This window comes from Mandrillus leucophaeus, unplaced genomic scaffold, assembly GCF_000951045.1.
Source record: "Mandrillus leucophaeus isolate KB7577 unplaced genomic scaffold, Mleu.le_1.0 Scaffold455, whole genome shotgun sequence".
Classification (NCBI taxonomy): domain Eukaryota; kingdom Metazoa; phylum Chordata; class Mammalia; order Primates; family Cercopithecidae; genus Mandrillus; species Mandrillus leucophaeus.
This window is the reverse complement of record NW_012104865.1, coordinates 623,498-638,545: the sequence shown is the minus strand read 5'-3', so window position 1 is coordinate 638,545 and position 15,048 is coordinate 623,498. Positions and strand designations below refer to the sequence as shown.

Sequence of the window (15,048 nt, the reverse complement as noted above, 5' to 3'; positions counted from 1 at the left end):
GCTTTCCATTGCACTCACAATAAAATTCAAACTTCTTATTGATTGGCTTCAAGACTCAATGTATATGGCCTAACCACCTCTCCAGTTTTATCTACTCCCACTTTTCTCCTGTGCCATTATACACAAGACACAAAGGCCATCTCATTGTTGACCACGCCAAGCTTCTTGCTGTTAACCACACCTGATAACATTATCAGGACATTTCAGCTATATGTATCAATATTTTCCCATTTTTGCTAATGCCAATTTAGGATGAATCCAGTACTTGAAACTAAAAACATCTTGACTATTATTAATCTTGACCTGTTCCCTTCTTTCAATAGTTCCGCATATGCCTTGATTCTGAGGATTTCCACCATCTTCATCACTTCTCCCTGAACAAGCTCTACTCTGTCTATTCAAACTGTACTAACCAGTAATCCAACTGGTTTGATTCATGAAACAGTGTAATTATCATTCTATCATAATAGATACAGTCCATCAATGAACACAGACCAATATTAAGCCAATAATTTTTTGGTAGACATATACCATATGAGTTGATGCAATAAGCTTACTTAAACTCCCTAAATATTTTTCACACATGCTGTTATCAAATTCAGACTTCTATAATCCTATAAATGCACTGTTTTATTTTTAGAGTAAAGGCCAATTATAACACATATTCCTACTGGTGTGGTAAAAGCACAATTTGAGAGTAACACAGATCTGGGTGTGAATTCTGATTCTGTCATCCTTAGCTCTGTAACCTTACCTTTGTCCTTAATCTCATCAAGAATATTTCCACAACTATAAAATGAGGATAACAGTCTTTTCTTTGCGGTATTTTTGAAAAAAAGAAAAATATGTAAGAAACATTTGTCTCAAAATGGTAACTAGTACACTATAAACTAAAAATAAAATCCTAAGCCTGTCAACCAACTGAACCTTTAAAAAATGGAGTTTCTGGCCATGACAGGATGGGAGGTCAGGCACACCTCAGTATACCCCTCACTGTTTACTGTTAGACACAACAGCTGACCTAAATTAATGCTAAAATTGTGCAATAGTCCGTTTTCATGCTGCTGATAAAGACATACCCAAGACTGGTAATTTATAAAGAAAAAGAGGTTTAATGGACTCACAGTTCGACGTGGCTGAGGCAGCCTCACAATCATGGTGGCAGGCAAAAGGCATGTCTTAGGGCGGCAGGCAAGAGAGGATGGTCTGGTGAGACTTATTCACTACCATGAGAAAATATGGGGGAAACTGCTACCGGGATTAAATTATCTCCTACCGGTTACTCCAACAACATGTGGAAATTATGGGAGCTACAATTCAACATGAGATGAGATTTGGGTGGGGACACAACCAAACCATATCAAATAGAGACCACGAGGCTGAGAGAACACACGCTTTGTGACAGTAAGATACCAAATTATAAACACAACATATGGCCATGTCAGGCAAGGGTTAAGTCATGTATCCCCCCCAATCCCCACCCAAAACACACACTTAAACTATGCTCTAACTGCCATAGGTTTTTATTCTTCTCTAGCAGTTAAACAAGCACTGTCCTCAAGATAAGCAATGTTAAAACAATTGTAGCTCACCACCAGACAGAGACTAACTGAACCCTTGTTCCACAAGCCATAATTACAGCTTTGATTGGACAAGATACTGATTTCAGTAACTTTCTCCTGATAAGACCACTGACCATGGACTGGTTCTGGCTAATTTACAGAGGCTGTGCACTTGAATGACTCTTTGTACTGAAAACATCCTTTGATGTATAGGATCTAATTGTAATACATTTAAATGTGAAGTCTTCACCCCAAAGTGAACATGGATCATTTGTTACACACATGTTTGTTCAATACACATGCGTCAGGACCACCTTCCTGAATATTCATAGCTCCTTCGGTAGCAGTTTGAATATGTATATTTAGGTAACCCTTTCAGCATAAAGCTCCTAACCCGATCCCTCCTCTTTCAAAGTGGCCATCTGCAGTCTTGGCTGGAGGCACACTTCCCAGTCTGAGAGATGGCCACCTTGCAGACTGTGATCTTTTAAAAAAAATAAAGTCTCTTTTCTAAATTTTTAGATTGTGAGATTTTTAAGTTAATAGCACTATTCTTGATTCAGTTCCTTCAACTTTCTGAGACATTTTGTTCCCCAAGTCTGACATGCAAAGAAATCACAATCTCTCTCAATGTTCTGCATTTCAAACACTTGATGAGAAGACTGCCTAATTCAACAGTTAATAACTCAACATTCAGACAGGCAAAATAAATGACTAAAAAGTTTGGTTTAAAATAAGGTTTGGTGGCAAGAAGTGAAACTTCTCTATAATAAAAACTATAAAACATTGATGAAAAAACGTGAAGAGGACACCAAAAAACGGAAAGCTATTCGATGTCATGGGGTGGAAGAATCAATATTATTAAAATATCCTATCCATACTACCCAAAGCAATCTACAGATGCAATGCAATCTCTGTCAAAATGTTAAAGACATTTTTCACAGAAATAGAAAAAATATCCTAAAATTTATAGAGAACCATGAAAGACCCAGCACAACAAAGCTATCCTAAGCAAAAAGAACAAAACTGGAGAAATCACATTATCTGACTTCAAATTATACTACAGAGTTATAGTAACCAAAATAGTATGGTACTGGCATAAAAACAGACACCTAGACCAATGGAACAGAATAGAGAACCCAGAAACAAGTTCACATACTACAATGAACTCATTCTCGATAAAGATGCCAAAAACATACATTGGAGGAAGGACAGTCTCTTCAATAAATGGTGCTGGGAAAACTGGATATCAATATGCAGAAGAATGAAACTTGACCTCCATCTTCCACCATATACAGAAATTAAATCAAAATGGATTAAATACTTAAATCTAAGACCTCAAATGATGAAACTATTGCATAAAAACATTGGGCAAAATCTCCAGGATATTGATCTGGGTGAAAATTTATTGAGCAATACCCCACAAGCATAGGCAACCAAAGCAAAAATGGATAAATGGGATCACAACAAGTTAAAGAGCTTCTAAACAGCAAAGAAAACAATCAACAAAGAGAAGAGACAACCCACAGAATAGGAGAAAACATTTGCAAACTATCAATCTGACAAGGGATTAATAACCAGAAAGTATAAGGAGCTCAAACAACTCTACAGGAAAAAAACTAATAATCCAATCAAAAATGGACAAAATATTTGAATAGACATGTCTCAAAAGATGACATACAGATGTCAAGGGGGCATATGAAAAGGTGCTCAACATCATTGATCATCAGAGAAATGAAAATCAAAACTACAGTGAGACACCATCTTACCCCAGTTAAAATAGCTCTTATCCAAAAGACAGGCAATAACAAATGCTGGAGAAAATGTGAAGAAAAGGGAACCCTTGTACACTGTTGGTGGGAATGCAAATTAGTAAAATCACTATGGAGAACAGTTGGGAGGTTCCTGAAAAAACTAAAAATAGAGCTAATGTAAAATCTAACAATCCCACTGCTGGGTATATAGCCAAAAGAAAGGAAATCAGTATATGAAAGAGATATCTGCACTTACATGTTTGTTGCAGTACTCTTTACAACAGCCAAGATTTGGAAGCAACCAAAATGCCCAACAACAGATGACTCAATAAAGAAAATGTGGTACATCTATACACAATGGAATACTATGCAGCAATAAAAAAGAATGAGATGCCTTCATGGTCATTGTGTTAAGTGAAATAAGTCAGGCACAAAAGACAAACTTCACATGTTCTCATTTATTTGTGTATGCTAAATATCAAAACAATTGAACTTACAGAGATAGGAGAGTAGAAGGGTGGTTACCAGAAGCTGGGAAGGGTAGTGAGGAGGGATGGGGAAAGTGGGGATGGTTAATGGGTATAAAAAAATAGAAAGAATGAATGTGACCTAGTATTTGATAGTGCAACAGGGTGACTATAATAATAATTTAATTGTACATTATAAAATAACTAAAAGAGTATAATTAGATTGTTTATAACATGAAGGACAAATGCTTGAGGGGATAGATACCCCATTTTCCATGATGTTATTATTACTTGTTACATGCTTGTATCAAAGTATTTCATGTGCCCCACAAGTATATAAACCTACTATGTACCTACAAAATTTTCTTTAAGTTAAAATGAAATAAGAGGGTGTGATGGGAACCACGGTAAACAACTAAGCAAATTCTTCAAATAAAAGACAGTCACCGTTCAACTCTGCTGATTTTTTTCTACAGGAAATATGGCAAAAGTGTTCTGATTTTTATAAGGGATAAAGGAAATTGAAGTTTTACAAGATATCTACTCATTTTTTTTTAAACACTGACAATCAATTCTAAATTTATGACCCACTTGCAAAGCATGAGTGGCCATGGGCTTGACCTTGGCACTCAAGCTTCCAAGTGATTCAGAAAATGACTATCAGGAAAGAGCTGAGGGAGAACATTGGTCAGAACATTGGTCATCCCACTAGAAACCTCATATTAAGCCCTAAAAAGCATTCACGTGCTCTACCACTCCATCTATCTGTATTTCTTTCTTTCATCTTCCCAACCTAACCTCAGTATTTCATGTCTATAACGCTACTTGTCAAACTCTTGACAGTCATGCCTGCTGCCTTCATAGACTGCCTCCACTGAGATGCTCTCCTAATTCACAAATCTATCTTTACCACTTTCACTCCAAAATGGATATAACTTCAGAAAATCTGAAATGGCCCCCTTCACATTTTGATTGTTGATCTATATTATATGCAGTAACCATAAGGTCATTTTTAACACGGTGAACATCTTTTAGAAAACTTGAAGAAACTAAAGTAGGTATACATTTTTAGGATTCAGAAGTCCATTTACAAAGGTAAGTTTTATGTTACTGGGTGATTTATTTGACCAGTGATACTTAATAAAGAGCTGCATTAGAATTATTTTGACTTCCTAACATATTCTTTGGCAAGTGTTTTTCAATTATTTCACATAAGTATATCTTATCTGCAATAAGTCTTCAATCGTTTTAAGGTGCTGTATGTTATATATCTCCCCACAGGGTTTAATAAACATTTGTCAGACTGACTGTTTCAGAATTACCTCTCGTAATTACTACTAAAAAAATTCAGAAACATTTCAGAGTGAAGATTTGTATATGTTACAATTTTAAGCATCACTTTCAGTCCTCAGGCTTTTAGCTATAGAGGGTATATTCTCTTAGAAGTTTCCTAAAGAAAGAAGAAAACTACTGTTAAATTTTACTGACACATCTAGAAGTAAAAGCACTAAACAATTCCAAGTTGAATTCAAGAAAACAGTAAATAAATAAGTTCTACTAGAACATCATGCCTCAATTCAAAACGTATTAAAAGAATAAGCTTACAGCGCTCCAGTAGAAATCCATTTATTTAATGGTGGTTGCCCTAGGAATTTAAGGACTGTGTGTCATTTTAAAAATATGTGTTATTTATCAATAACTGCAGGGGAAAAAATGCTAGTTTACCATCTTGATGGATGATAAAAGTTATTTTGCAAAGCAAACTTCAGAAGGAAAAATCATTTTAAAATGCAACGGATTAAAACAGATTTCTGAACACACCATCTACAAACCAAGTGTGACTCATATAAAAATAGATATAAAATGGTTATGCATTAATCCTCATGAGTTATTTTGCCAAGAAATATTAATGATAAAGAAAAAAGTTACCCAATATAAGAAATATAATAGGCAGTCTGCATTTTGAAGACACACTCAAAAAAAGAGAAATATTCAGCCAGGTGCAGTGGCTCATGCCTGTAATCCCAGCACTTTGGAAAGCTGAGGCAGGAGGATCACCTGAGGTCAGGAGTTCAAGACCAGTCTGGCCAATGTGGCGAAACCCCGTCTCTGGTGAAAAAAGCTAAGTGTGGTAATGGGCACCTGTAATCCCAGCTACTCGGGAGCCTGAGGGAAGAGAATCACTTGAACCCAGGAGGCAGAGGTTGCAGTGAGCCAAGATGGTGCCATTGCACTCCAGTCTGGGCAACACAGCAAGACCCCCTCCCCCCCCCAAAAAAAGGAAATATTGAAATAAATGTCTTTATAAGAATTTGGTAATTATTGGATCAACTGAAATAATAGAAACTGAGAATTGTGAGAGAACTATGGACTCCTGAAGCAGGAATCCTGCTAACAATGATAACTACCATTTATTAAGTACTTTATAGGAACCAAAGATAATTGAGTGACACAGCCAAGATTCAAACCCATGTCTCACTGACTAAAAACCCATGTATATTACATTATGATACATGCCTCTTTTCCCCATAATAAAACCGATTATGGTAAGAGTCCCCAAAAAAGATTAGTGATCACTAATGAAGGAATCCAGAATTATGAGTATTCCCTTCGCCACATTTACTATACCTTACAGGGCTATTTCCAGCTAAGATACTAAAGTATGTTAGTAAGATACTAAAGCATAAAGCTTCCAGCAAGCATCTTAGTAAGATGATGCTGAAAATGTAAATATATATCTGTGTATATTTAATTATCATTTTTATATATACACACACATATATATTATAGACAACATTCTTGAATATGTTAAGGTCTTTCACCTTTATTGTTCTTTATGTAATCTTACTCTATTCCACTGAGTCATCCATTATCTGAAAAAGCATCACTATTCTTATTGCAGAAATGCAATGAGAAAAAAATACAATAATTATATATAATATAATTATTATATGTAATAATTATATAGTACATAATATAATAATTATATATAATGTATATGTACATATATGTATATTGTATAATATATATGAAATATTATGTATAATATTTATATATTTTATGTATAATATATATTTTATATATACACAGTTTCTAACTTAAAACATACTCTTCATTCATTCGTCCATTGAACAAACATTGTTTCAATTATGTGTCAGGTAATAATAGTCTCTTCTAAATACAGCAATGAACAAAGTAGATTTTAAAGCAGAGAGAGGGAGAGAGGGAGAGAGAGAGAGAGAGTGTGTGTGTGTGTGTGTGTGTGTGTGTAAAATAAAGCCAAGTTTTACTGAGGGAAAAGTATTTTCTACATTCCATTTACACATCAACAGCCAATCCTGGATTGAGATCAGAGTTTTATAATTAAGTAGTTATAATTAAATTAAGACCCTTGAAGTATAGAAAGAAAAGAGTATACGGAAGAAGGAAATTTCCATCTGTCAAAAGAAAGAAAGGTAAAAGGAAAAATTTTGCACTACGAAAAAAGAGTGAGAGAAATAAAAGGGCAAAGACATCACACTGGAGTGTCCCAAGATCTTAGGGTAAGGGTTGAGTGGTGACAACACCTGAATAGATTTGGGAGGGAAATCCCAGGGTAAAGAAGCCTTCTTCTTTTTTCTCAGGATGGAGATAAACATGACAAGCCGCTTAGAAAATCTCTGTGTGGAGCAAGATGTAAGGGCTCCTCTAGCAGATCATCCAGAGCTAGAGAAGGGTGTGGAGATAACCTTCTCAAATCCTCCACACTGTAGATTGGTGCAGAGACATCAGCTGGGAGTATCTAGCTATCCGAGGTTCAACACAGACGTGTTAGGGAACCAGGGGACTAGAGTAAGCCTTGAGGCTGGACCAAGGATAAAACAGAAAATAGGAACCTTGAAACTACAAGCCGTGACTGCAAGTTTGTGCCAGAATGATTCCATTAAAAGGTCAGGTGAGGTGTCTCACAATATTGATATGGGAGAGGGGCAGGGAAGTGCTGAGTAGAGAAGGGCAGGTCCCTGGCTAGGGCTCCACGCCGGGCTTGTGCCCAGGGACCTAGATGAGGACAGGTATTTCTGTTTTCCCGCCTAAATATTGCATTTCCCAACACCACCCTGGCCCACCACGCCCCTATCCTGTGCCTATAAAAATCCCAAGACCCTAACGGGGATACACACAAGCGGCTGGATGTTGACAGGAACACGTCGGCGGAAGATACAGTGGCTGGACATCGAGAGGAACACAGTGGACTAACAGCACACACTGACAGATGCCGCAGGCCAGCAGGCCATCAACCAGCGGAACAACGCACAGTTTGGAGGGTGAGGACGAAGGACAGTCCGCTGCTGAGTGACCCGACTCCAGGGGAAAACCATCTTCCCACTCCATTTCCCTTCTGGCTCCCCGCCTTGCTGAGAATTATCGCCACTCAATACATCGTGCACTCATTCTCCAAGCCCCGTGTGATCCAGTTCTGGTACTCCAAGGCAAGAAAACCCTCTGTCCTTGGGATAAGGCACGGGGTCTAACTGAGCTAACACAGCCGCCTACGGATGGCTAAACTAAAAGAGCATACTGTAACACAGGCCCACTGGGGTTTCAGCTGAAAACATTCACCCCTAGACCCTGCCATGGGGTCGGAGCCCCACAGCCTGCCCGTCTGCATGCTCCCCCTAGAGGTTTGAGCAGCGGGGCACCAGAGAATTGAGCCACGCCCCCGTCGCACGCGCTGCGAGCAGGACAAGGGAACTTTTTCTGTTTCAATATTACGGATTTGAGATTACCTCACCCCATTTTCAATGGGCTTCCCCTGTACCCAGACTACCTCAGAAAACGAGATAAGGATACCTCTTGACGGATGAGAGAAAAAGTACAATTGAAGAGTTAAACTTTGAATTGATTGAATATTTACCCAAAAGAGACTGAATTAAACCCAGAGGGAATGATAAATGAATGGGTTATCTAAAATCAGTGCTTTCATCAACCCCAGCATCACTGCAAAAAGCAAAAAGAACCAGTTACAGAAAATAAAAGGTCATGTTCTATATGACATCAGAATTGTTGCATATAAAATTTGAGCCATGCTATATTCTTAAGAGGTGGTGTAATGTACATTGCCATTACTTATTCCTAACAAATCCTGATACCTTTAGACATTTTGGAATTATAAATAGACAACTAAAGTTATAGTTAAGTTCCTAGAATAGGAGGCTCCCATTGACATGGGAGTTCATACCCAGAGAAAGAAAAACTGGATAAACAGCATCCCTTAAAATGCTATCCCGCCACATGTGTTTCTGTCTAGGTGTGCTATGCATTATGCTAAAAATACACGGAAGCTCAAGGAAGGGAAGCATGATCACTGCATACAAGAACACAGTTATTCTCATAATGCAGGGCTGAAAATTCCCGCCAGAAAAATCTTGATTCTCGCTTAATTAATCTGTTTCATTTAATTTTTTTTCTAACTTAGTAAATGGCATCATATTCTAGTAGTAATCACACTTGATTCAAAAATCTAGAAGTCATTTTTGATTCTTCTCTTTTTCTTATCTGCACAGCCAATCCATCACCAAGTCCTGTTAGTTTTTCTTCCCAAATGTAGCTCAAAGTTGCCCACTTCTCCCCTCCATTGTCACTACCATCTCTTTCCCAGACTACTAAAATAGCCTAGCATCCCTGCTAATATTTTTGTCCCTGACAGTTCATTCTCTGTAAGGAATCTAAAGTGATTTAAATTATCTATGAACTCCCTTTATAGTTAGAATGAAAACAAAATCCTTACCATGGCTTGACTCCTGAACTTTATCTCCTGCCCCCACTGTTACCCTCCTCTGGTTCTCTAATCCCTAGCAACATTGACCTCCTCTCTGGTCTTCAAAGTGACCAGTTGTGTTTCCCCACAGAGTTTGTGCAGTTGATATTCCCTCCTTCTTGAAAGTTCTGCCCTGTAGATTTTTACATGGCAAGAAAATCTTTCTTGTCAACTGGATCACAGCTCAATGCCACTTTTTCAAAGAGAACTTCCTGAAGCACCCCAACAAAAGTAGACCTCCTTCCCCCAACGTTCCCTTGTTTGCTTGTTTATGGGTATAAAATCCAGTTATCTCTTTGGAGTGTAAGAGATACAAGATCCTTGAGGGCAAGGGTCTTATGTGAGTCTTGTTCATCAGTATATAGGTATTCTATCAATATTGTTCAATGAATGAATGAGTGAATAAATAAATAGGGTAATGAAAAGGAACGGTTACCTTCTTCCCACTGTTTCCTTTTCACTAACTGGGAGTCATGACACTCCCAGTTTCATCATGACTAGGCAAAGTCACTAGCAATCAGGCAACAAAGTAAAAAAATATATATAGTCTTAAAGAGAAACATGCAAAGGGGTTAAAGGGGAATTAGGAAAGAAAAATCTTAATTTAGGAAAAAGAAGAGGAGACTTCTTTAAAACACCATAGCATCTCCCTCAATGCTGGTCCTTCCAATTCAGAAATATAAAAGGAAACGGCTATGTTTTATGAAGTATTGTGTAAATTGTATTTTCTGAGTTGAAATATATGAAATACACTAGGTAATGTATTACCTAACTGGTGAATCTCAAGAGGATTTACATTACATCAAAGTGAAGATTTCAATCTACCAAGTTCTCATGAAGTAGTATAAGCATGTTAACTGACATGAGATACAATGTAGGATTTCATCTTTTTCACAATTGAAGGATAAACAGGTAATCAGGGTAACGGTGATCAGAAAAAAAATACATTGTTTACATTTCAATAAAAAATTGACCTTAAATAACAGATTTCTTTAAAAATAGCTATTTAAAATGTTTACTAAAATTACTCTGCTCAAGGGACGCTTGAAAGATGGTGACATAAGAGTACTTGTGTAAAACTTCAGAAGTTTAAAATTATATGCTCACATTTATACAAGTTGACTTGTCAATGACTTTTAAGAGTAGAAATTTAGTATAATTATGCATAACACATAATTTTTTGTTTTAATTGCAAAATTATTTCATTTGACTATGATTGACTCACTACATAAAAGGGGAAAAACTTATTTCTTAATAAAAACATATTAACTAGCCTATTAATAATCAGGTTTCTAATGCAGCACCACATTCTGAAATCTAAAAACTGCATTCCTATTATGTTACAGATTAATATCTGTTCTCAGAACTATTTCCAAAAAAAAAAAAAAATTATTACCAGACATAAACTGTGTAATAAAGGATAATTCCATTTGGCTCCAGAGGTGGTTGCCATGACAACTTCACCGTGACACCAGACAACTGTTTTACAGAGAAGTCTTGAGGGGGAGAATCAGGAGCTGAAAAGTTAGGGTATAGAATAATGTATTTTATTAAACATATATAAGAAAAAGTTAACATGGAAATACACACAATTTTTATTATAAACTTTCTGGTAAAGGAATTAGGTTCAGTGCTTTTCTCCAGAAGCACGAGAGACTGTTTATTTTCAAAATGAGATGATAAAGGAAGATTTTGCATGGTGGTATTAGAACATCTGTTTCTGTGATTCAATGGAAAAAAATATTTCATGAGAAAGTAGAACAAGGGGTATGTCACAGTGACTCACCTACTGTTCAAGTACATCTTGGTCAACTGTCATCCTCTAATAAAAATAAAAACTTTATTGAGGGTGAATAAATACACAATAAAAGAGGTCCCTAGACAATAAAAAGAGGTGGGAAAAAAAAATCACACATCCAAGAAGTTGGGAAAGTGATAAGCATAACATTGGGAAAGCAGTTAAAATGACTGACCTCACAAATGAAAACTACATCCCTCAATCTCTGTTGTGTCATTAAAAAGTAAAATAATATCAAACTCTGTTCACTCAGTCTTCAAAATTGAATGGTTTACAAAGGAAATACCAATGTAGCACACAAATAAGAAAATAATGTAGAATCTACTTATAACTCTGCTATAATAGTGTAAAATACAAATACATTTGCTATTTGGCATTGAATAAGTGGTAAAAACATTACTGCAAAATAGTTAGCCAACTTTATACTTCCATTTAGGTAAAACATTTAGAATGGCATTTCTCAGCTGCTGTGTAACACCACAGTAATGTCTTAGAATAATAGAATACAACTTTTTGCATGTAAAAAAGGAAAACACTAAAATTTGGTTCATTGTTACAGTGATGCACGGAATGTGAATTCATAGGTAGCTAATAGAAATTCTGAAAATTTGTTTACATCTTTAAACAATGGCAATTGAAATACAGTTCATGTACAGATCACTATTTCCAACAATTTGGACAGAATCCTGCCTGACTTACTTCATTTTTTTTCTTTTTTACTTCTCTGAATAATCTCAGCTACAGTTGTACGTGTTCCCATGTGTGCATGTTTTCATTATTTTACTAACAATAATTTTCCAAATAATTTTATTGAGCAGCAGAAAGTTTATGAGACAAGTGATAAGGAATAATAGTGATAGCTGTATTTGGTATTTTCATTTGGTTATTTTCACTGGCACTACAATAATGTTGCCATCAAATAATAGTTATCACAGGAATGTATGCATCAATTACAGATGTCTGTTTCCCAAGATAAGAATTATCTCTGAAAATTCTCTTTCATTTGTCAAAACAAAAACCTATAAATATTTCTCCTAGCATCCTTGTAAAATCTGTTTATTGTTTACAAAAAGGACTTCAATAAAAAATGCAGTAACTTAGAAACTAATATGTTGCAACTAACCATTTCTAACATGCTTTAAGATGCTTACGTGGAATACCAGATAAAGGTTGGTGCCTTTAAAAGCTAACCTTCAGTAGATCTCTGAATATTTTATTTTTAATGTAAAACATTTTATTGCTAAGTAAATGTAATTAACATGTCTATCTAAAAAAAAATCACTGCACACCCACTGTAGCAGACTAAGTTTTAATCATTTTGGCATATGTATTCTAAAATGTTTTGGCATATGTATTCTAAAATATAATCTAACAAAATTGAAACTAGAAAAATTAGAACTTTTGCAGTACATTCAATTTGTCATCTCAGAGCATCGCAAGGTAGCTGAGAAGGAACTTCACAGTCTATCGCTCCTCTGCCTGGCATGATCTTTCCGATTTCTCGCCCTCCTTTTTTATTCATTTTCATGTCACAGCTTTGACATAACTTCCACAGCTACACTTTACCTCACACCCCAGAGTAGCTTAGGTCCTTCTTTTGTCCTGGTGAATAATTTGGGGGAACATTTATGCCAGTAATTAAAATCATAAAAATTATTTGTTCACACATTTGTCAAATTTAGGTCTCTTGTTCTAACCACGAGCTGCATGAGGGCAAAGAGTTCCTAATTCCCAAATAGGCAAATTTTCTCAGATCTTTATCCATTCTCGATTTTCTGCAATTTTTCAACCAGGGAGCCTTGTTCTTTATCCTATTCCTTAGAAATTATATGATTTGGCCAAGAATTTAGATGGAACTTTACCTTGAGGAAGCATATTTTTAACGGCCCAGGTAATTCAGATACACAACATACTTTGGAATTATTGACTTGAGTGGTAAAAGCTCTGCCTGCTCAAAATATATGTTCACTACTGGTCTCATTCCATCATAGAAGATCTCAAATTCTTGCCATTAGGACCTTTTGATTAGATTAGTTACATAGAAGTGGGTATTATTTTCAGAAAGACATTGGTAAATTTTTTACTAATATAATCTTAAGTATATATAAGATAGAAAGGAGCACTAACTTTCTTCCCCAGTTTTTAACCATTGACTTACTTGGAAGGATTTTTTTATTAAGATAATTTTAACTTTGAGAGCAAGGAGAATCTATTTATGAAAAAAAACTGGAATTTTGGCAGGTAAATGTGATGGAACAGCAAGCATAGTAAGAAGATGCAATGACTATGGAAAACTGACCCACGGAGGCATCACACTTAGAAACTGGGGCAACCCAGAGAGCCCTAGCCAAGATGCTTTGGTGAAATTCTTTGGTAGAGGTTAAAACATGGAGAGACCTGCAAAAAGAGAAGAGGGATGTGAAGACTTTATTCTTTTAAAAAGAAAGAGAGCAATGCTGGGAAAAGTCTCCATTCCTAGCAGTGTCTAATGCACATTCTGCCCTGGTGAATGATTCTAGACTCTTAACATTCATAGGCTATGGCCTAGCTTTAAGATAGGGAAACTTGACAGAAAGAAAGACGAAAAAAAAAGATACTCCACAAACACGTATGATACTTCCAGGCCTACCCTTCATGGAAACAGAAATTCCTTTTACAGAAAAAAAAAAAAAGTATTCTCTAAATATGCAACGTATAAAATATAAAATGCAAAACCTAATCCCAAATGTATCTTTCAAAAGTTATTTTCTTAGCATAATATATGTCTAACTTGGTAAGGTATCAATGTAAAGTGGCCTCAGTAGTAAAGCTGATTTTATTTGGGTTAGGGAAAGGTATGTTTAAATATTCAACATGAAAGCTACTAACATTGGGGAATAGCATCTTGTCCAATTATGTAGGGAACCTGTACAATAGCCTGATCTCATTATCAAGTTAATCCTTAATATCATAAAAAAGTGCTGAACATTTACATAAACATAATCTGCTTCAAAGTTCATGTTAATGTCTATTCTTAAAAATGTAAAAGTTGAAAAACACAGTCATGACATATATCAGTTAATGTTCAAATCAAATTTTTAGCCTTAAAAATGTCCATGGAAAAACATGACTGACTGTTTTTTACAGAGTACTGATGACTTTAGAAAAATAAAAAGCATTGTATGCCTGATTTCACTGAATGTAAATCTAACATTGCTAGCTTATTTTCCCATGACAATGAAATCGCTGTATAACGCTGGTATGGTACACAACTGATACCCATGACTAGAGGAGTTTTTACATTGTTTCAGTCTATATATGTGTTTCTCGAAATATTATAGAATCAAAGTATATCAATATCCACTATTATATTTACCATCTTCCTCAGTCAGTATGCTTATGGGAGCACTCCGAACTCCTTCACCTTTGAGTGTACTAGCAGACACCTCAATCATATATTGGGTATATTTCTTCAGTCCTAAATAGAAATAAAATAGGTAAGAGGCAAACTATGAAATGGCTCTCAATACAATCTTCCAAAAATAAAAACTAAGTGAAAATGTCATTCTTTGGCAACAGTAGCTCTTATTTATGAAGACAAAATGATATAGGATAAAGTGGAAAAGGACAGATCTACAGTATTCTTTCATGTGACTTGCAATAAACTCCTAGCTTATTTAACCAAAAAGAC

At 35.8% G+C, this 15,048-nt stretch overlaps 1 protein-coding gene across 1 annotated transcript in view; it reads right to left on the bottom strand.

Annotated features, from left to right (window-relative positions):
- The window catches only part of PTPRQ (protein tyrosine phosphatase, receptor type, Q), a 239,890-nt gene that overhangs the window by 173,663 nt on the left and 51,179 nt on the right, over positions 1 to 15,048 (bottom strand). Inside the window, exons 16-17 of the mRNA XM_011994394.1 lie at positions 14,734 to 14,835; positions 10,977 to 11,097 (exon numbers count right to left, since the gene is read on the bottom strand). Of these exons, the coding sequence (XP_011849784.1) occupies positions 10,977 to 11,097; positions 14,734 to 14,835 (223 nt within the window). The remainder of the gene's footprint in view (positions 1 to 10,976; positions 11,098 to 14,733; positions 14,836 to 15,048) is intronic.